This window comes from Prionailurus bengalensis, chromosome A3 (genome assembly GCF_016509475.1).
Source record: "Prionailurus bengalensis isolate Pbe53 chromosome A3, Fcat_Pben_1.1_paternal_pri, whole genome shotgun sequence".
NCBI classification, from domain to species: domain Eukaryota; kingdom Metazoa; phylum Chordata; class Mammalia; order Carnivora; family Felidae; genus Prionailurus; species Prionailurus bengalensis.
In genome coordinates this window covers 114,230,725-114,254,109 of record NC_057354.1, presented here as the reverse complement: position 1 = coordinate 114,254,109, position 23,385 = coordinate 114,230,725, and the positions used below count along the sequence as shown (strand labels likewise).

The following is a 23,385-nucleotide window of genomic DNA, read 5'->3' as shown; positions in this document are numbered from 1 at the left end:
TGTACCTAAATTTAAAAATCCCAACATGGGGGCGCCTGGGTGGCTCGGTCGGTTAAGCGTCCGACTTCAGCTCAGGTCACGATCTCACGGTCCATGAGTTCGAGCCCCGCGTGGGACTCTGGGCTGATGGCTCAGAGCCTGGAGCCTGCTTCCAATTCTGTGTCTCCCTCTCTCTCTGCCCCTCCCCCGTTCATGCTCTGTCTCTCTCTGTCTCAAAAATAAATAAACATTAAAAAAAAAAATTTTTTTTTTTAAAATCCCAGCATGGAGCTCCAAACCTTAAATCAGAGTTGTCACAGATTGAGACTCTTGATCACTTTCTTCCACATACAGCTTTTCAGGATCAGAGACTTTGCCGCACAGGCCTTGCACAATTAGTATCTATTGATTGACTTAAACAAAATTCATTAAATAATTCTGACAGTCAGGGTTGGGTTCTCTGCTATTTTTTGAACTACCAGTAACCCTACAGGGAACACCTGTTGTTCTTTCAAAACCTTTTTATCATAAGTTATTACATGAGAACTTTTCTTGTTATCTATTTGTCTTATTATTCCAGAGAAAAATATTTAAAACTAAGTTATTTCTTAAGAGATTAACCTATCTGAAGATACATTGCAGAAAATTATCTCCATACCTTTTGGATGTGATAATGAATATACCTAAAATCTCAAATCTTTAAATACTATAGAAAATATGAAGGAAAGCTCTCAGGAAAATAGTAACTTAATATTAAAAGGTATTTGATATTTAGGTAAGCTTTCCTGCCAATAAGGCATCTTTTAATAGCCTGTTTTCACCAAAACTAAAAAACCTTAATCCTAATCTAAACCCATTTCCACTCATGTTGTTATTTTTAACTTTAACCTCATTTTTAACACATTCTGGTAGAGATAGATTCTGTCTATAGGATGTAAGAAGGTTGTTCGTATTTCATGTTGGATTGTGTTTTTCTAAATAGCAAACAATGGTTGGGAATAGTAACAGAGACCTCTGTGTTTGTGTATGCTTATTAGGTTCTGATAACCGGTCCAGCGGACACCCCTTATGCAAATGGCTGCTTTGAATTTGATGTATATTTTCCTCAAGATTATCCCAGTTCACCCCCTCTTGTGAATCTAGAGACAACTGGTGGTCATAGCGTGCGATTCAATCCAAACCTTTATAATGATGGCAAGGTAATGTAATTTCAGCCTTTTGTTTCTAATGCCAAAGTATTGTAACCAAAGGTTCTTTGTAATTTAAACAAAAATTTTCTTTTGAATATCTTCTTTCCAAGAGTTACGTGGCTTTCTTCATGCTTCTCTTTCCTGTATGCAAAGATTAGCCTGGGGAATGACAGAGAAGGAACCAGAAAAGGCAGAAACACAACCGTGTTGAGAAGCATGTATAGTCTTAACAAGTTACTAAGGGACTAACTCATTCAACACATTCCTTGGCCAGTTGAGAGCTTTCTCCCCTCAAGATGTAGTAGAGCCAAAAGTCTGTCTTTGCCTCTCAACTTTCTTTACTTTCCGTATCTCCAATTCCATTTCTGTTTTCACAAGTGCCTCGAGATAGTTGAATGGCAAAAGTATGGTCCTGTCAACTCTGTATTCCCTTTTTTGCATGTCCTCACTTTTTTTTTTTTTTTTTTTTGCTTTCATAGCCATCCATGTTTTCCATGATACATATAATTATGATCTTATTTTTGATGCTTAATTTATGCTAAAATGTTTCCTTTTTCTTTTTTTAAATAAACGGGAAGATGTGTTCTATCTCAGAAAAAAGTTGGGGTGCCTGGGTGGTGCCTCTTCCAGGGTTGTGGGATTGAGTCCTGCGTCAGGCTCCGAATGAATGTGGAGCCTGCTTGGGATTTTCTCTCTTTCTCCCCCTACCTCTCTCCTACACCCCCTTCCGCCTTTGCCCCTCTCCCTGCTCCCCTGCTCATACTTGTTTCTCACTCTAAAAAAAAAAAAATTAAATTGAGGTATAATAAAAAGCATTTCATTTGACAGTAAACCTTTTAAAATTAGATTTAAAACAACAGTCATAGGGGCACTTGGGTGGTTCAGTCATTTAAGCATCCGACTTTGGCTCAGGTCATTATCTCATGGGTCATGAGTTCAAGCCCCACATCGAGGTCTATACTGATAGCTCAGAGCCTGGATCCTGCTTCGGATTCTGTGTCTCCTTCTCTTTCTGCACTTCCTGGTTTGTGCGCCCTCTCCCTCCCTCTCTCTCTCTCTCAAAAATAAACATTAAAAAGAATTTTTTTAAAGGACAGTCATCACTGTTCAAAGTAATTTGGATGGCTTGATGGAATTTCAACAGTAAATTCCACGCTGGAAGTGTTAAATGTTTAAAAATCACTAGATGGTCAGGGGCACCTGGGTGGCTCAACCAGTTGAGGGTCTGACTACAGCTCGGGTCATGATCTTGCAGTCTGTGATTTCAAGCCCCACACCGGGCTCTGTGCTGACAACTCAGAGCCTGGAGCCTGCTTCAGATTCTGTGTCTCCCTCTGTCTCTGCCTCCCCCGCCCCTTCCCCCCCGCTCATACTCTGTCTCAAAAACTAAATAAACATTAAAAATAGTTTTTAAAACAATCACTAGATGGTCAGAAGAAATTCATAGCCTTCACAAGCAGACACTTCTTTGATGATCTGAGAGGAACAAGGGCTTGAAGTTGATCTGGTTTATTACAGATGGACTAAGTTTTCCCTGGGTATCATCTTCCTGGTTTCAGGAGAAGCCTGCCTCAGATCTGTGCTCGTAGGCTATCGTTTTGTTTTCATCGTAAACTCCGATCGTAAAACTGGAATTTCTTTTCTTCATTGATTTCAGGAGATTTAACCAGGGGTAGAGCTTACTTTCTTTGGGAGAGCAAAGAACAGGTCTTTTATAACTGAGCAGAGAAGAGGAACTAGCAGTGTTGTCTTCACCCAAGAGATAGACTAGAATCTGAATAGAATTGAAGTGTAAATTGTTAAAATTTATTTAAGAAGTTACTTCACTGGGGTGCCTGGGTTGCTCGTCAGTTAAGCATTGGACTCGTGATCTCAGTTCGGGTGTTTTTGTTTTTGTTTTGTGTGATTAATTAATTAATTAATTAGAGCACAAGCAGGGGAGGGGCAGATAGAGAGAGATCCCAAGAGAATCCTGTCAGCGCAGAATCTAATGTGGGGTTTGATCTCAAACTGTGAGTTCATGACCTGAGCCGAAATCCAGAGTCATATTGACTGACTGAGCCACCCGGGCACCCCTCAAGCTCAAGTCTTGATCTCAGGATCTAAGTTGAAGCCTTGTGTTGGGCGGACTACACACTGGCTGTGAAGCCTCCTTTAAAAAAAAAAAGAAAGAAAAGAAATTACTTCTTTTAGACTTAATGGTATACCAAAGCAGGTAAGGGCCTGAGAGTTCAATATCCTGAATTATATAGTCTTTGTTATATTAATACACTGGTAACATTTAACCCTTGGGATCTAGATCTGTAGATAGGGATAAGAATACCTGGCATTCATTGGCAGCAACGTGGATAAAACTGGAGGGTATGATGCTAAGTGAAATAAGTCAGTCAGAGAAAGACAGATATCATATGTTCTCACTCATATGTGGAACTTGAGAAACTTAGAAGACCATAGGGGGTGGGAGGGGAGAAAAATAGAGGGAGGGAAGCAAACCATAAGAGACTCTTAAATACAGAGAACAAACCAAGGGTTGATGGGGGGGGGGGTCATTGAGGAGGGCACTGGTTGGGATGAGCACTGGGTGTTGTATGTCAGCGATGAATCACGAAATCTACCCCAAAAACCAAGAGCACACTGTGTACACTGTATGTTAGCCAACTTGACAATAAATTATATTTAACAAAAACAAAGAATACTTGGCATTGATAGTCACAGGGTGTTCTAAAAATGAAATGCCTGACAGTACCTTAAATAATAACGTACAAAGCCATTTGGATATAGTTCTTTAAAAATTGTTAATGAAATTATGTTCTAAATGAATTAACGTATTTTGCCTTATTACTGTCATAGAACATTTGCAAAACTAGCAAGGCGATGGACTTCTGCTTTATTAAGGACCACTTATTTTCCAAATCCGTTGCCCATTATGTGAAATTGTCAGTTTACAATTACACATAAAATGTCCCCAATTTTGTTTTTTCCAGAATGACCTCCATACCTGTGTTTGGCAGATAGTTTAGGTTCACTCTTGCTTATGTGAGCGAACAGTATCTGTGTGGTGAAGTTGGTTCCAAGGAACCCAGTGGACCCTCAACGTCCTCTCAGGGGGTCTGTGAGGTCTCCTCCTTCCAACTTCATGTTTATGTGAAGCTAGATGTTATCAGATACTTCAACCAGAACAATATATTGTAACAAATTGAATGTAGAAGCAGATATGAAATCAAGATCTCTTTTGTTGAACCATACCCATTTTTAAAATTTACAAAATTTTAAGAGAAAATTTTTTTTAATATAAATGGTACCATTTTTTCTCACTGAAACTTGTTTTTGGTTTGGGAAAGAGTTATTTTTTATTAAAAAAATGTTGTTTGTATTAACATGTAATAGGTGCTATTTCGTGTTTCATTATGAAAGTGAAATGCCATACAGCTTTGGATCACATCTGAAGATGCCAATTCGTTTTAACAAACTGACCCTTGGGGTTTTGTTGGAGAACATAAAACTGAGATACTGTGACATGATAGCATTTCATTTTTGCTTCTAGCTATGACACTTTGCTTTTAAAAAGCACTCTATTCAATTCTGTATATGTTTTCTTCTCTTCTTCCTCAGGTTTGTTTAAGCATCTTAAATACGTGGCATGGAAGACCAGAAGAGAAGTGGAATCCTCAGACCTCAAGCTTTTTGCAAGTAAACACATTTCTCTGAATTTCACTTAGAAAAATAAGAACTATCTATATTTTAAAAAGTGTGTTTTAGGGGCTCCTGGGTGGCTCAGTCAGTTAGGCGTCCGACTTCAGCTCTGGTCATGTTCTCATGGTTTGTGGGTTGGAGCTCCGCAGCGGGCTCTGTGCTGACCTCTTGGAGCCTGGAGCCTGCTTCGGATTCTGTGTCGCCTTCTCTCTCTGCCCCTCCCCCACATGTGCACTGTCTCTCTCAAAAATAAATAAACATCGGGGCGCCTGGGTGGCGCAGTCGGTTGAGCGTCCGACTTCAGCCAGGTCACGATCTCGCGGTCCGGGAGTTCGAGCCCCGCGTCAGGCTCTGGGCTGATGACTCAGAGCCTGGAGCCTGTTTCCGATTCTGTGTCTCCCTCTCTCTCTGCCCCTCCCCCGTTCATGCTCTGTCTCTCTCTGTCCTAAAAATAAATAAACATTGAAAAAAAAAATTAAAAAAAATAAAAAAATAAAAAATAAATAAATAAACATTAAAAAAATAAAAAGTTTAATGTTTCAGAGAAATCACCATAAATTATCCCTAGGTAAGCCTACTAAAGTTTGATCTACCCTGAAAAGATTCTTTTTCTACATTCTTATTTTGAATTAGGTGAAAGAAGATACAAAAAATAATTCTCAGGATGTCACTCTTTTGATTCTCTGAAGACTTTGTAGCATCCTCATGAATTAAAGAAATAATATCATAGTATTTTTCCCTTTTTGTTGATGTCAAGATTAGGAAAAAAGTTTACATTGTTTACATGATTCATGCAGGAGAACTATAAGGAAGTCACTAGAATATTCCTCCCAAGTAACTACTACTTCATTTTAGAAATTCTTGTTTCAGTTGTAGTCTAAAAACCTTAAAATATTTTTTCTACATGTATGTTACTCTTGTCAACTCAAACTAAGCAAAGAAAGGAAACTCAGAGATATCCTATTTTTCATAAAGTAAATTAGATTTAGCTGAGAATTGAAACTTTTGTCGAATTTAGATAATTTTTTTTAAATGTTTATTTATTTTTGAGAGACAGAGAGAGAGACAAAACGCGAGCAGGGGAGGGGCAGAGAGAGAGGGAGACATAGAATGCAAAGCAGGCTCCAGGCTCCAAGCTGTGAGCACGGAGCCTGATGCAGGGCTGGAACTCATGAACCATGAGATCATAACCCAAGTCGAAGTCAGATGCTTAAACCGACTAAGCCACCCAGGTGCCCCAACAACTAATTAGTTTAAAATTTGATTTGCTTTTAACTTTTATATGGCTTATATATCTAATATATACCCAAAGTCTTGTAAAGAAACTTCTACTCAGGGGTTTAAGTTTTACAAGTTTGGAAACTTAATTACCCATGCATAAAAATGAGCTTTGTTCTATATTCCCCTTATGATTTGGGTTTATTGGGGTTTTTTGGGCTTTTTTTTTTTTATCATAATTCACAGAGTGAGAACGTAGTAGATAAATCATCTGTACACTGTTCTGTTCACTTAACATTAGAGCATATCCATTTTTCCAAGTTACATTCTTATAATTTTTAATTGCTCTTAATCTTTTGAATTAATATACTGTAGCTGAACTGGTTCTCTATTAGTGACTAAATTTTTCGCTTCTAATTTTTTTAGTTTTATAAGTAATACAGTTATTACATGACTTTCTTTATATTTTAGATAGTTTCCTGAATCAGGGTTTTCAAATCTGTGACAAATTGACTTGGGCAGGAGCAACAGGAGGCTCTCTCTTTTCTGTGGCAAGAGTGAATAGACTTGTTTTCTTCCAGATCTTAGGGGGAAAACTTTCGGTCTTGCCTCATTGAGTGTCATTAACTGTGAGTTTTTCATAAATTCTCTTCATGTTGACGACATTGCTCTTTACTCGTGGTTTGTTGAGTATTTTTATTATGAATGGATGTTGGATTTTGTCAGATGCTTTGTCTGCATCTGTTAAAATGATTCTACTATTTTTGGCTTTTTATTTTATTAATATGATATATTAATTTTTGGACGCTAAGCCAACCTTGCATTCCTGGGATAAATCCCATTTGGTCTCTTGGTATAGAATTCTTTTTAGATATTACTGGATTCGCCGCTTTGCTAGTATTTTATTTGAGGATTTTTGGCATCTGTATTCCTAAGAAATACTGGTGTGATCTTTGTGAGCTGCTTTTATTCACATTATACGAGAAATAAATACATGTAGGCAGGACCACATTACTCTTTGTTGTCTGTTAGAAACTTTCTTCAGAGGCAGACTAGAAAGGCTCAAGGAAAATTACTTAATTTCTCTTTGGTTAGATTTTAGGGCCTAACATTGTTTTACCCTTTTATTTATCACATGTGCACAAAGGATAAAAGTACTTTTGCCAGACTGAAAATCTTCCACAAAAATTTTTGAAGGTTGTATACAATTAAAAACAATTCGAAAATATTTGAACAGTGACAAGCTTTATTAGAATTTCTTGGTTTCTCTGAGTGAGACTGTTAGAAGAAGAATGTTTCTTTGTATAAAAATAATACATTTTGTAGTCTTACGCTGTAAGTCTCATATCCAGCAGTAGTGTAGTAATAGTCTTAACTATTAGCACAGTTTAAAATCAAAGTCACAGGGCAGCCAGGTGGCTAAGTCGGCTGAGTGTCTGATTTTGGCTCAGGTTGTGATTTCGCGGTTTGTGAGTTTGAGCCCTGCATCGGGCTCACAGCTGCTGTCAGCCTATCAGTGCAGAGACCGCTTCAGATCTCTGTCCCCCTCTCTCTGCCCCCCCCCCTTGCGTTCTTTCAAAAATAAATATTTAAAAAGTAATAAATAAACAAAGTCAAAGTCAGGGGGACCTGGGTGGCTCAGTCAGTTGAAGCGTCCCACTTTGCAGGTCATGATCTCTTCAGTCTCTCTGCTGTCAGCACAGAGCCCACTTCAGATCCTCTGTCCTCTCTCTCTGACCCTACCCCGCTGGTGTACTCTCTCTGTCAAAAATAAATGAACATTTAAAAAAAATAAAATAAAATCAGAGTCATATTATTTATTAGGACTATCACCAGAATTTTTTACAGTAGCACCAAGTTATAGCATTGCTTACATAACTGGTTTTTAATGTGCTATAATGTACTTAAAATACCTATTATAATGCCTTGTGAATAGTTTGTTCCAGTTGGATATTAATAAAGATATCATATGCAAAAGGAATTGAACGTATTTTATGGTTCATGTAGTCAACCATTTATAAATGTTAACAAAATATATATTATCATTTCTCTTAAAATGGAAAATTCTGGAAATCAGCCACTTGTTTACAGTCCTAGTCATTTGCAGCATAATTTTCCAGAAGCAGGCACTTAATATTTTAAAAAGTTAAAAGCATTTTACTAATTAAAAGTGTTTCCTGGGTTGCCTAGGTGGCTTAGTCAGATAAGTGTCCGACTTCGACTCAGCTGATGATCTCACAGTTTGCGAGTTCGAGCCCCACATCTAGCTCCCTGCTCTCCAGCGCAGAACTCGCTTCAGATCCTCTGTCCCCTTCGCTCTCTGCCCCTCCCCCTCTTGCATGCTCTCTCTGAAAAATAAACGTTAAAAAAAAAAAAAGAATATTTCCCTCGTACCAAAGATGTTATTATTTCTTATAATACAGTTTCTCATTGCAAATTAGTATTTTGGATTATATACTCTGTACTCTCCTATGTTTTAAATACCTGTGATAAAATTTTCTGATATACCAGATCAAGTTAGACAATTAAATCCTCTGACAAGATACAACATGAAAATACAGGAAATCAAAAGTTAATAATCTCTAAGGGATGTGGGGTAGGAGGAGGAATATGGCAAATTGGTGGATATTCTAAAGAATGAGTTGCAAAAAAATAAAAAAAATGAGTTGCAAGAATGGATAGTGCTAGGAATATAGTGACCAAATGAATATATACAATTGTAGGAGACAAGATTACTGACTACTTGAGTGGCCTAGTAGAAGACCATATGGCAGGGTTAAAATTTTTATTTTGACACAGATAGTGAAAGGAAGGTGTTAGATGATTCTTGATTTAGTCAGTTCCTAAACAAATTATAGTGAAAACCTCTTGCAGTTTTGTGGATGCTTAATGTAAAACTAAAGAGGAAAGGGACTGTAAATTTAACCTATGAATAAAAGTCTGTAACTCTTGACTTTCTTAAAGTATCAAAGGATTGACTAGGAATCAGTGAACCTACGTTGCAGAATGAAAATCTATTCTGTTTATTATTAACTTAAATATAACTATGTAAATATGCTATGGTATGTAGCAGGTGTGTTTCTGTTAATTACCAGTTCATTGTCAGGTCATATTCGAACAAAACACTTTCGGCAGATGGAGCTATGATAAATATTAGCTTTTTATTTGATCCAGGTAGCTCTTTTAAATTTTGTTGATCACAATGGAACTCCTACTGACTGCTTTTTTGCAGGACCCTATATTACCCTCTTATATTATAGATAAAAAGACTTCTATTTTCAGAGTAAAAATGATTTTGTTTTGCATTTTACTGTCTTCTGGATGCATGCTGTCATTTTTGCTCCAAGAAAGAATTGCTGCTGTTATTAATTACACTTAATTATAAGTGCTACTACTTTACCCCCTACAAAGTTTATTTAATTCTCATAGCCAGTCTTTAAGTAAGTAGGTGTGATCCTAATTTTACAGATAACCAAAATAGTTCTGAGGGGCTAAGTTATTCTGCCTTCTTTGATCTCTGACTTGAATATTACACATTGTTCTTGGAGGTACCTGGGTGACTCCATTGGTTACACAACTGACTCTTGATCTCAGCTCAGGTCTTGATCTCAGAGTCATGAGTTCAGACCTGGAGTTGAGCTCAGTGCTGGACGTGAAGCCTACTTTAAAAAAATAAATAAGGTCTCAAGCTCAGCGCTCAGTGTGGAGCCTGCTTGGGTCTCTCCCTCTCTCTCTCTCTCTCTCTCTCTCTCTCTCTCTCTCTCTCTGCCTCTGTCCCCCACCTCAAGCACTCTCTCTCTATAACAAGCAAACAAATAAATAAACCACCAAGTAAATAAATAAAACATGTTTAAAAATATGTATTATACATTGCTCTCAGGGATAGATACTTTTAATATTGAAATTCAAATCCTTTTTAAAAAGAGAAATCTTTCTGTCCAAGGATTTATTGATTTACTGTCTTTTCATGCCCAGTTTTGTTTCTGTTTTTGTTTTTGTTGTTGTTGTTGTTTGTTTGTTTTTGAGAGAGCACAAGCCGGGGAGAGGAGTAGAGGGAGAGAGAGAGAGAGGGAGAGAATCTCAAGCAGGCTCCACGCTCAGCACAGAGCCCGACTCAGGGCTCAATCCCACCAATCATGGGATCATGACCTGAGCCAAGATCCAGAGTTGAATGCTCAAACAGCTGAGCCACCCCAGGCATCCCTTCGTGCACAGTTTTTATGGCTAAAGTGTACTGTGAAGTAAAATGACTAAAGAGGTCAGATAATCCGAGGCTCCAGAAGATTCCATAACAAATATTATGACTCCTAAATAGCCGAATTCACTGAAGAAAAATAAAGTAGCGTCTATATACTTCCAAAATGGTATATATTTTAAAAAGCAAATAGTAGATGCCTTTAAAAAGTATTTTCTTTGGAATAAAAATAGGGGTGCCTGAGTGGCTCAGTCACGTAAGTGTCTGACTTCGGCTCAGGTCATGATCTCACAGTTCATGGGTTCGAGCCCTATGTTGGGCTCCATGCAGACAGCACAGAGCCTGGAGCCGGCTTCAGATTCTGTGTCTCCCAGCCTCTGCCCCTCTCCCACTCTCACTCTGTCTCTGTGTCTTTCAAAAATAAATAAACATTAAAAAAAAATTTTTTTTAAATAAAGATTGCCTCATGAATAGTTGCTCTTACCAGTGAGTCCTTTTTTTAACGTTTATTTATTTTGAGAGAGAGAGAGCTCATGAGCAGGGGAAGGGCAGAGACACAGAGAATCCCGTTTGATCTCAAAACTGTGAGATCATAACCTGAGCCCAGATCAAGAGTCAGACTCTCAACTGACTGAGCCACCCAGGTGCCCCTAAGTGAGTATTGTTCAGAGTGCATGGTTAGCTTTATCCTCTTTGAGCGTAAGGACAATTTGAGCTCAATAATGTCTAAATTGGTGTGGGGTGTTTATAAACAAATTTTTTTTTGTCAGTTTCAGGAAATATCTTCATTTCTTTTTGTTTTTCAAGAATTCAAGAATATAAAATGTAAGATATATGAATATTTTACAAAAAACTACTGTGTCTATTTTAATATTGCTTTTAATAATATAGCATTTCAGTGTCCTCGTGATTAACATCAATTTGACAGTGATAAAAATATGTGGAAGCACATATTAAAATATACCAGTTTACTGGTAATAAAAATGTCCCATTAAAATAGCTTGTCTTTATTTCTTTGTTCCACAGGTGTTGGTGTCTGTTCAGTCCCTTATATTAGTAGCTGAGCCTTACTTTAATGAACCAGGATATGAACGGTCTAGAGGAACTCCCAGTGGCACACAGAGTTCTCGAGAATATGATGGAAACATTAGGCAAGCAACGGTTAAGTGGGCAATGCTAGAGCAAATCAGAAACCCTTCACCATGCTTTAAAGAGGTATGTTCAATAAAATTAATGAAATATTTTATTAAAGACCTTATATAATACAGTTTGTTAGTATTGTACTTGCCTTTATATTTAGACAATCTGGGGTAAACTCAGCTACAGCCTGACGCGGGGCTCAAACCGACAAACCGCGAGATCATGACCTGAGCCAAAGTCGGATGCTTAACTGACTGAGCCACCCAGGTGCCCCTCGATTCTTTTTCTAGTATACCACATTCAGTCTAATGAAAAATCCTCTTGGCTCCACCCTTCAAGGCATAATCAAAGTAAAACCGTCTTTGCCATGACCAACCTATTTCAAGCCATGGTTAATTACCTCTTGCTTGGACAGTTGAAGTGGTTTCCTTACCAGTTATCCTGCTTCCACTTTTGTCCCTCGGCAGTGGTTTTCTACACATAATCTCTGCATTTCACTCCAGTCCGTACCATGGCCTCCAAAGTCCTATGTTGTCTGGCCCCTGTCCTTTCATTCTTCAGCATCTCTAGGAATTTAAAGGCTTTTCATACCAAGTGTTAGAATGTGCAGCAGCTGGAACCCTGATCCACTCTGATGGGAATATAGATATCAGTACAGCCTCTTTGGAAAACTCTTTGGCAGGATCTAATCAGCTGAATATATGCTGAAAGACCAGCAGTTCCACTCCTTGGTGTGTGCTTCGTAGAAATCGGGTATAGTCTCTATACTGGGTATAGAAAATATTCATTACATTGCTCCTAACTGCCAAAAATTAGAATCAGTTCACTTGTCTTTGAACAGAATGGATGGGCAAATTATGGAATATTCATAAAATGGAATACAGTAATGTGAATGAATGAACTGCTATGCAGGTTAACATGGACAAATATCATAAATACAATATAGGGCATAAGAAGCCAGACACAGATAATACATTTCATATGTTTCCTTTTATTAAAAGCTCAGAAATGAGTAAAACTAACTTTGGCTTAAAGAAGTCAGTATACTGTATACCCTTCCATGAGGATTTATGGTGAGAGGTAGCAAAAAGGGGCTTGCAGCCTGCTTGGTAATGTCCTGTTTCTCGTCTGAGTGGAGATTACGTTGGTGTGCACTGTGGGAAAATGCATCCTATTGTATGTGTAGTTTGTGTACTTTTCTCTATGCGAAACTTCACTTTTAAAATGTGTTGAAATAAGTGTGTAAGTGTATATACTCAGTTGAGGTATAATTTGTTGGTTCATGCATAAAAATTTTTTTCCGGAAGAAAAAAACCGTTAACACAAGGAACTCTGAGTTGGGGGATGACTTTTACAAAAAGCAGATAAGTATAATTTGAAACAATAATCTTTCTCATCCTTTAGAACCTGGCTCACATTAAAGGGGGCGCCCTTCATCCATGTATGCTTTCCTGATTTTCCCCTTCAGATGTGCCTCTTTGACTTCCCTGGGGTTGTTTTTTTTTTTTTTAATATTTTTTTCAACGTTTATTTATTTTTGGGACAGAGAGAGACAGAGCATGAATGGGGGAGGGGCAGAGAGAGAGGGAGACACAGAATCGGAAACAGGCTCCAGGCTCTGAGCCATCAGCCCAGAGCCCGTCGCGGGGCTCGAACTCACGGACTGCGAGATCGTGACCTGGCTGAAGTCGGACGCTTAACCGACTGCGCCACCTAGGCGCCCCTTCCCTGGGGTTTTTTGTTTGCCTTTTCTTCAGTTTATTTTATTTCATTTCATTTCAGTTCCATTGTAGTTAACATATACTGTTATATTAGGTTCAGGTGTACAATATAGCGATCCAACAATTCCATACATTTTTGTTTTTTCAAGTACCTCTTTCTGGTTCACCTATCTCTTGTCTGGTTCTGTGGTTGTCATGGTTCGTCATGTCAGGCAGTGTCTTCTATGTCCCTGTAGGCATCAAGAGCAGAAACTGTTAAATGTAATAGGATCTGATTGGTGTGTTACATCCATTCGCAGTTTCCCCTAATAAAACTTTGTAGGTATTATTACCTTTTCTTTAGGGGAGATAAGCTCATGGGAATATAGTGGCTCACCCAGCATACAGAATAATATTTTTTAATTGACTTAATAATAATTCCAAATTGATCTATTTTCTGACTTACATTGATCAGAAGTAGACTCCTACTACTTAAACAGGAAGAAATTGTACTTAATTTTTCAGATAATTTTTTTAATTCCAAATACAAACTATAATTATTATAATGAAAGTTAACTTTATAATGTATTAATACTATTTTATCTAAAAATTAACCAGAAGATAAAATTAAGAAAGTAGTAATAGTGCTATTTTTAGGACTCTATTCTGATTTCTGTGTAAATGCCTTTGACATTTGAATGTCTTTAGTTATTTAGGTATTTGTAGAGTTCTCTTTTCAAGGTAGAAAATTTGACAGTTTTTCTATTGTCAGTACTTTCCTAATTATTTTCTCCTGGTTATTTACTCACTTTGTGAATATACTGCATTATACACCTCTTTATTTTCCCCAGTAGGATTAACTATTTTATTGTCTGGTTGAGCTTGGGCATTATTTTCTGTGTAGAGCTGGGCATCTCTGCATATGTCTTCTGATGTCAAAAGCATGATTCTTCCGGGGTACCTGGGTGGCTCATTCGGTTGAGCACCTGACTTTGGCTCAGGTCATGATCTCACAGCTCATGAGTTCGAGCCCTGCGTCAGGCTCTGTGCTGACAGCTCAGAACCTTGAGCCTACATCGGATTCTGTGCCTCTCTCTCGCTCTCTCTCTCTCTCTCTCTCTCTCTCTCTCTCTTTGCCCCTAACTCACTCGCATTCTGTCTCTGTCTCTCTTAAAAATAAACAAACATTAAAAAAAAAATTTTTTTTTTAAAAGCATGATTCTTTCTTGTTAATACAGAATTCACTAAATTAAGTTGTTTGGAGACAAAAACATTGTAATTGTCTTTTAAATTTCATTTCTTTGTGGGGCACCTGGGTGGCTCAGTCGGTTGAGCATCTGACTTCAGCTCAGGTCATGATCTCACAGTTCATGAGTTGGAGCCTCGTGTCAGGCTCTGTGCTGACAGCCTGGAGCCTGCTTCTGATTCTGTGTCCCCTCTCTCTCTGTCCCTCCCCTGCTCACGCTCTGTCTCTCTCTCTCTCTCTCTCTCTCTCTCTCTCTCAAAAATGAATACACATTTTAAAAAATGTATAAATTTCATTTCTTTGTCATGCCCCTTATTCTGTCTTTTAAATTCTGACCTTAACAAACTTTGTTCCCTTGGCTCTTTTATTCTTAAGGTTATACACAAACATTTTTACTTGAAAAGAGTTGAGATCATGGCCCAGTGCGAGGAGTGGATTGCAGACATCCAGCAGTACAGCAGTGATAAGCGGGTAGGCAGGACTATGTCTCATCATGCGGCAGCTCTCAAGGTGAGTAAGCCTTCCTAAAAGGAGCCCTATTGTATATTCACTGGCGGACCCATGGCCACCAAATGGTAAAGGAATCCGAAGGATGCAAAGATTAAAACCATCAGATTTTTCCTTCTCCTTCCCTAATTGTTTTCTCCTGTTGTCCACAGTGGAAGGGAAATTGGGGTAGGGAACTTATGAGTCACCAGCGTGTTAATCCATTTTAAAACCTTACAAATGGCTGCAAAGTGTGTAGTTGTCTTACCTTGTTTATGCATCTTAGACCTCCGACCGAAATTTAGTCTCTCTGAGGTCAGAGATTTTATCTTCCTTATTCTGCTCCTTTTACTTTGTCAGTGTTGAACACTGTGCCTCCTACACAAAAACTGTTTTGTAAATGTTGGTTAGTTAATTTTCAAAGTCAGCTATTGACAACAAAATTTCAAACCCCTGGTGTGATATTTGAGGCCATTTCTCTCCTACTAGAAAATTATAATCCACAAGTTAATATTCATAGACAACTAATCACTCTCTGTTAACAAGTCTGTATCTTTCCCTAAATGGCAGTATAGTATAATACAAAATTACACACTCTCTCTAAATCTTCTTTTTCATTGGGTTAAATTTAAAAAAAAATTATGTTGATAAAATTGTTTCTAAGGTTTTTTCTAGCATTAAGTGAGATAATTAGTGTGAAACATATTGCAAATGTTATATACATCGACCTGCTGTGCCTGATGAATCCTTATTCTCATTTAGTAAAATAATGGTGGGTTTATTTTCATTTATAGACTTTCTCTCAAAAATATTTAGCCAGAGGCAAGATGTATGATAAGTCAAGAGGTTACTCTCTTTAATTTAAAAGAGTGTATATTGCAGAAGAACGGTATCTTCTATATCATAAGTAATGCTGTTTTGCTCCAGGGATGGAGGCGTGGTAGGGTCTATGGGCATGCTACTCAGGGCTTTTTAGCAACGTCAGTTATTTTGAGGTTCGAGATTTTTGCCTCTTACAATAATAGCATAAGGAAGGTGTTCAGTAAGTATTTGTAGGCCTAATGCTTTGGGTTTTGTTTTAAACTCATCTCCTCTCTCAGCTGACGTTATGTTAGAATCCCAGGGTTTATTCCAGTATCACTTACTCTCCCCCATGTAGCGTCACACTGCTCAGCTCCGGGAAGAGCTGCTAAAACTTCCCTGTCCCGAAGGCCTGGACCCTGATGCTGATGATGCCTCGGAGATGTGCAGTGCCACAGCCGGTGCTGAGGGGACTCTAACGCATGATCAGGTCAAACCCAGCAGCAGTAAGGATCTCCCGAGTGACTTCAAATTATGAGCTGCGTTGACATGGACTTCGTAGACACAAAGGCTTTGAAGCACAAGCCAAATATGTCAATATTTGTATGTAAGAAACTAATTATGTAATAGTTATTGAAACTGAAACTATACTATGCCCTTAAGGAGATCCAGTTTAATTCAAGGTGATCTTTTATTTACCTGTACAAGAGTGTAAACTTTTTTGTGCTTTTATTTTTCAATTGTGAGAACCACTGATTGGTATGTTCAACAAATTTGTGTATACAAAGAAATGGATAAATCACTGATATATAAGGGAAACTACCTTAGGAAAGAATGTTTACTGAATGTTTATTTTATTTTTTTTTTTTACTGTAGAGTGAGGGGTTGTTAACAAAGAATATATATTGGTCATTCTTACAACTACTATTTAAAGTCAGCAACTTTTCACTGAATTTGATAGATTTTATGTTTGGCCATATCTTCATGCTCATATTTGATTTCTGAAGACCTCCTACATACACTTAAATAAAAGTTAAATGGACATACTCCCTCTTTTTTGATTTACTGGTACATTTTTTAAATGATAAATATGCCATAAAATGCATTATAGCTGGAGACTTGCACTTGTATGGATGAATTTATTACATTCAACGTATTTAATTTTATGCCTTCTAATTCTAAGATGCAGAAAAAAATAAATGAACATGATTTTATTCTATGCCAACATTTGGGCCTGTGAATGTATCCGTTATTTGAATTTAAGTATATGAAAAGGAATGGTCAATTTGAAAAGTCACTCTAAACTGATTTTTTCCTAAAGGGCTCCTTTTTTCCTGGACTCTGGTTTTATTACTAAAGTCACATGTATGTATTAAACATTGAGGCTCTGTAGAGCAGAGAGGATACCTCTCTGGTGCTGTTACAGTACATTCTGTACCTGCCATATAGGCTCATTTTCATGCAAATTCTTCCTAGAGCCAAATAAATAAAGACTTAGGTGTATTAGTATGTCTTCTTTCTAAAACAGTTTGCCATGGTGTGAAATGCTGTTTCTACAAAGAATTGGACACTTCCAAGACCTAAGCTTGGGAAAGGAAAGGATATTTTTCAAAGACCAATTATCACAAAGGAAAAGCTAAGTATATAAAATGACGTGGCCTGTAGGAACCTTGAATCTGAGCTGACCAAGAGAAACTGTATTCTGAACATTGAGCTGCTCTCTGAAGCAACAGGGGAGGTAGGGAGTGTGATACTCTCTGATGTACAAGGGGTAGTGCTCCTTAAGCATGGACAAAGGAGGGGACAGACTGTATGTGACCAGAAAACAAAAAGTTCTCAAACACACACTGTTCGTTCGATCCGGTGGGTGATGAGCTACACCAAGAGTGACAAAATAAAGTCCATTTATGAGGAAGAAGAGTCCATTAAACGTCATCCACATACATGCTAGCTAAATTCTAGGTAACAGTAAGAAGTAAAAGGACAGTCCTCCATCCTCTAGGCTTTCTGTTTTTTGGTCTCTCGGTTCTGTGAGGGATAGAAGATAAAAGCTACTATATCAAGTGTACTGTTTGCCTCCAACTTGTGATTTTTTTTTTTTAATGTTTATTTATTTTTGACAGAGAGAGAGAGACAGAGCATGAGCGGGGGAGGGGCAGAGAGAGAGGCAGACACAGAATCAGAGGCAAGCTCCAGGCTCTGAGCTCTCAGCACAGAGCCTGACATGAGGCTCGAACTCACAAACTGTGAGATCATGACCTGAGCTGAAGTTGGACGCTTAACTGACTTAGCCACCCAGGCGCCCCTTGGGATTTAATTTTTAATCATTAAAATAAGGCTGGGTCCTTTTTCTCCAATTCACACCACTAGTCTTCAGGGAGCTTTATAAAAGAAAAGTAACAATACCAGTACGATAAGGTCCGATTCATGTTTTAAAAAAACAAAACCTAAAAGTCTGAATTTGAGACTGATTACTTTCAAATGGTTCCATCTGGGATCCTGACTTTATGCCAGCAAACATTTGAGCACTCACTTTGGTACTAGGTACAGGTTCCCGAACTTCAGGGTTGGATGACAGACGTGGAAACTTGATGTCGGTACAATTGCTAAGTTCCCAGAAAGAGTTCTTTACAGGGTACTATTGGGAACACAGGGGAGGAGCACTTCACTCAGGCAAAATGTTTGAGGTGATGTGGTCAGGAAAGGCTTCCTTAGGGAAGATATCCTGAGTCTCGAAGGATGAGGATAAAGAATTCAGGCAGAAGTTACCACAGACAAAAGAGAACAAGAGGAGAGCTCGAGTTAATAGCACATTGGATTGTCAGAGACAATGGGATAGTCAAATGAAATGTTAGGCCATAGTGTTAGATAGGAGGGCTTGGATCATGGAAGACTTCTCTTGTTAAGGAGCTGTAACATCCTGTGTGTGATGGAGAGCTCCCAAGGAGCTTTAATTAGGGGAGCAACCCGGTCATACTGTTTTAGGAAGATGATTCTACCAACTATGGGGAGGTAAGGAGATGAGTTAAGAGCCCACTATAGTCCAAGTGGTAGAGCATAAACTAGGACACAGAGGTAGAAAGGAAGGGTGGGGGGGGGGGGGAATACATATTTTTTGGTATAAGAATAACCAGCATGTTTACAAGCTAAGTAGTCTGAGGGGGTTGGGGTGGGGTAGGAAAGGTAAGCATGAAGGCCTTAGAAAACAATGGAACAAAAACCAGCAGGCATAGGATGGCCTAGATCCAAAAGAGCATGTGCAGAAAGTGTGAAGAAATTTGGAAACCAGTTGAGACCATTGGTCTATTCATAAAACTATCAACTAAGAAGACATTATCTTAAAGTACAAAAATAAACTGCTTAGATACCATTGTAGCGTTAAGACCAATATCTTCAAAGTCAGACAGATGTAGAAAGTACATAAATATTTTTTTGATGTCCTGTGATTTGGTTTATGTAGGATAAGGTGGGTGAGGTGAGATGTTCTAGTTAGTGTGTCTTACCCTGGTAAAGAGTCAAGGGTTTTGGTTCCTTTCTGTTAGAGACCCATCCCATAATTTATACGATGCTGTAAAAAGTGTGCAGCTTGTCACATTGTTTCCTCTCACTTTCTGCACTTAGCCTACAGCCACCTGGGAGCAATCTTAACGTGACTTGAGCAGCACTGTTCTCAACAACTCAAATGAGGCTTGGCCCCGAGCCAGGCAGTACTCCCTGGCCATTTAGTCCTTAACCCAAAGCTGATTATTTAAGTACACGAATTTCTACAGTTGGCCTTTTTTTTTTTTTTTTTTTTTTTGTAACCAAACAATATATACACTTAAAGTTGTATTCTGGTATGACCTTGTGTAGGTGCTAGAATAGTATTTTGCTGAAACAAGCCTCACATCTTGTGAGGCAATGAGACTGGTTAGAACAAAAGATTCCAAGATGGAAACTTTCATGCCCACTGGGTCAGCCTAGACATGGGACTAACAGATCCAGTTGCAGACCTGGGGGGAAGCTAGACAGACTCAGCTGGAGGAGGCAGCCAGGGTAGCAGAGGACTGGAGCCAGCAGCCTGGCCCAAGCTGCCATGCTGATGCTCCAGTCTTGGGCAAGGCAGTCAGAGCCTGGCAGCTCTTGGGTTCATCTGGCTTCATAAAACTGAGGGGTTTTATTGTTATTATAGCTTAATGTACAGCTAGCTCACTATGGAAAGTTGGGAAAATCCTGAAAAATACAAACTGCGAAAGTAAACAGTTTTATGGTATCTTTTGCTCCAAATCTATTTTCTATACTTCTCTTTTCTATGCAATTGTCACATTGTATATACACTTCTATCAGCTTTTTAACAACATGTTAGGAACACTCTTTATCGTTAAGGAAACTGAATGGCTACATAATATGGATATACTTACCCAATCCCTTACTGTTGGACATTTAGGTTATTTCTGTTTTCTAATTACAAATAATGCTCTGATTAACATGGTCAGTACCTTTATTTCCTTCTGATAAATCCTAGAAATAAAGTTACTAGGTCAAAGGTTTTGATATATATAATGATGAATTGCTTTCCAGAGAAGTTGTATTGATTCTTACTTCCAGTATCAGTTAACATTGCCGTGCCCTGGCCAGCATTGGAGATTATAGTTTTTTAATCTAGCATTTTTACCTATTATCATCAAACATGCTTATATCTGCATTATCTATTTATTAGCCATTTGAATTTCTATTTTGTCAGTGATGACTTTATACCTCTTTCCCATTTTTTTATGTATTGTTTTAATGTTTTAATATATATGAGCTCCTTGTGTAGTAGGATTTTATTGTTTTTATAATTCTTACTGTATCTTTCCCAAATGGCCTTTTAATTTTTCTCACAGAAGTTTTAAACCACCATGAAATAATCTATTGATCTTTTCCTTTGTGATTTTAACTGCTTCTTTATTATTTTAAAGCGCATCCATATACAAAGACCAAAGAATCCTATATTTTGTAACAGGGATTGATTTTGGTATTGGTCATAGGCCTGTCTGGATCCCAATTGGAACAGATTAAACCACTCTCTGGGTCTCATCCCCCATTCTGTGCTCCCACCCAGCCCAACATAGTGGTAAGAATGCAAAAGCCATGTGCTCAAGTTGGAAGGTGCCAGGCAGGTTAAAAGGCAGCTCTTTGTGGGGTTTTTTTGTTTTATTTATTTATTTATTTGTTTGTTTGTTTATTAATTAAAGTAGGCTTCAGACCCAGCATGGGCCCAGTGCAGGGCTTGAACCCACAACCCTGAGATCAAGAGCCAGATGTTTAACCGACTAAGCCACCCAGGCACCCCAAAAAGAAGGAAGCTCTTTCTGGACCACCTGACTGGCTCATTTGGTACGAGTCCCACGTTGGGCATGGAGCCTACTTTAAAAAAAAAAAAAAGTCATTTCACTGTTTTCTCTTGAAAAGCTGCCCAATTCCCCACAGCTTTCCATCTTTCAGCATCAACTCGCCTGATGCTTCAAGCTAAAGGAGCTGATCTGAGTCCTCTGAACCTGTCCATTTCCTAGATAGAAGAGGCATCCTCTGGCTTCCATCCCTTAGCCCCTCAATGCGACCCTGTAGTGACCCCACGGTCTCCACCAAATGACTGGTTTCCTTCTATGTTCCTGTGTTCCTGCTCAAGTTGCACCAGCTATATTTTCTTATGCAAGAAGAAATTGCACTGGTCACTATTTTGATAGTGTTTTCAATTTAATACACTTCTATTTCTCCAGGGAGGAATGCCTGGTCCAGCCATGTCCAGGCTACTGGGGGCCTCAGGATACTGATCCTCTACACCTTCCTGGCCTCCTCTGTTCCAAGGGCTAGGTCACAAGCGTAGACATGGATCTTCATTCCTCCGCCTGCTCCCATCCCACACTTCTGTTCTTTGCTATCGCTTTTCCCTAGCCTTCCTACAGGTTTCCTTCTTTGGTTTCTCCCTCTTTTCAAGGGGCCACAGAGCCCCATCTCCCTAAAGCTGTTCTCATTATTTAGAGGGACTAGTTAGAGCTCTTGTGGCTAGTTTTAGCTGGTTGTGTTCTGAGACTTAAATGACACAGATTTCTCATTGTTTACTTCCAAAGACTGGAAATAGCTAGCTACCCATTGGATATTTTTTAACCTGGCAATTACATGTATTTCCGATTGAATTCTGTAGTTCATGCATGACACCCTTTATAAAAGGGAGTGTTAGGCTCCCTTTATCTTATGTTGGGTTTACTCTACAATAGTGGTTGAATTTTTTTTTGTTCACTGGCTCTGGCCAACTCTAGCACACCAGGGCTTTATCACACTTGGGAGCAAAATCTTTGTTTCTCTTTGTGTTGTGTGCATGTCTCTTCCACAGTATTGCAAGTTTCCTGAGCTTGGGGACTGTTTACTTACTGGTAACCTTAGCTGCCAACAGAGTGTCCAGAATACTAGAGGTATTTAATAAATATTTATTGAAAAATTTTTTTTATTTTTTAATGTTTATTTCATTTTTGAGAGAGAGAGAGACGGAGCACAAGTGGGAGAAGGACAGAGAGAGGGAGACACAGAGTCTGAAGCAGGCTCCAGGCTCTGAGATGTCAGCACAGAGCCCGATGTGGGGCTCGAACTCACGAACCGTGAAATCAGGACCTCAGCTTAACCGACTGAGCCACCCAGGTGCCCTGAATTATTATTTTTTTTAAAGGGGCGCCTGGGTGGCTCAGTTGGTTGAGCCTCCAACTTCAGCTCAGGTCATGATCTCGCAGTCTGTGAGTTCAAGCCCCACGTCGGGCTCTGTGCTGACAGCTCAGAGCCTGGAGCTTGCCTCTGATTCTGTGTCTGCCTCTCTCTCTGCCCCTCCCCCGCTCATGCTCTGTCTCTCTCTCTCTGTCAAAAATAAATAAACATTAAAAGAAAAAAAAAGAATAGTGGTTGAAACTTTCCTGAAGTCTTTTTTTTAAACCTTAATTTGCTTAATGATTTGATCTTTAGATTTTAAGGTTAATCTAACCTTAACAGAAAGGCTTCTGAACTTGCCTTATGTAGTGTATTTTTTATTATGTATCTAGGAGCTTTATTTAAATCTTTTTTTTACCCTGCTGTTCTTAAACATTTTTTTTTCCCATCTGAGCATTTCATAGGTAATTGAATTAATTAGTACAGTGCTTTAGTTCAGGATAATAACCTGTCTTAAATGTCTTGTTCTTTTACTTGTCTTCCTGAACTTGATGAAAATCCTTCATGATAGCCCTTTATTTGACTGTTGACAATAGTTTTAATTTAACTTCCTATTTGTCTTCTGTCCTTGCAGTTTTACAATGTAATTGTCTTTTTGTTGTTTTTTTTTTTAATTTTTTTAAATTTTACACAAGTGGATATTTAAAGTGAGAAAAAGAGATCATAATTAAAATGCTACAAACATAAAGTGCCAAAAATAACCCAACACTAATTGAAATATACATATTTTGACTGCAGTCTTTTTGCTATTGTTTTCACGGCTGTAATCTCTTGATCATCTCTTTACAGGCCACGGTTTTTATAATATTTTGTAACTGTTGAATAGGAAGACCATTCCTTATTTCTTCCAGTATGGCTGATTAATATTTGTTTTTTATTATTGATGGTAGTGATGCATAAAACATACAACCTCACCCACAAACATATACCCTGTTTATAGTATTCCAATAGGATTGTGTCCCACCAACACATAAATTCTGCATTCCATGATTCCCATCAAAAAAAAAAAAATGCTGGTTT

General features: G+C 38.4%; 1 protein-coding gene across 25 annotated transcripts in view; it reads left to right on the top strand.

Moving 5' to 3' along the window:
* BIRC6 (baculoviral IAP repeat containing 6) overlaps positions 1-17,151 on the top strand; it is a 225,639-nt gene extending 208,488 nt beyond the window's left edge. For all 25 annotated transcript variants that reach the window (XM_043553219.1, XM_043553244.1, XM_043553243.1 and 22 more), the window contains 5 exons: positions 1,017-1,178; positions 4,782-4,859; positions 11,302-11,490; positions 14,737-14,871; positions 16,007-17,151. In XM_043553219.1, coding sequence (XP_043409154.1) covers positions 1,017-1,178; positions 4,782-4,859; positions 11,302-11,490; positions 14,737-14,871; positions 16,007-16,186 — 744 coding nt within the window. In that variant the 3' untranslated portion in view covers positions 16,187-17,151. The remainder of the gene's footprint in view (positions 1-1,016; positions 1,179-4,781; positions 4,860-11,301; positions 11,491-14,736; positions 14,872-16,006) is intronic.
* The last annotated feature ends 6,234 nt before the right edge of the window (positions 17,152-23,385 follow it).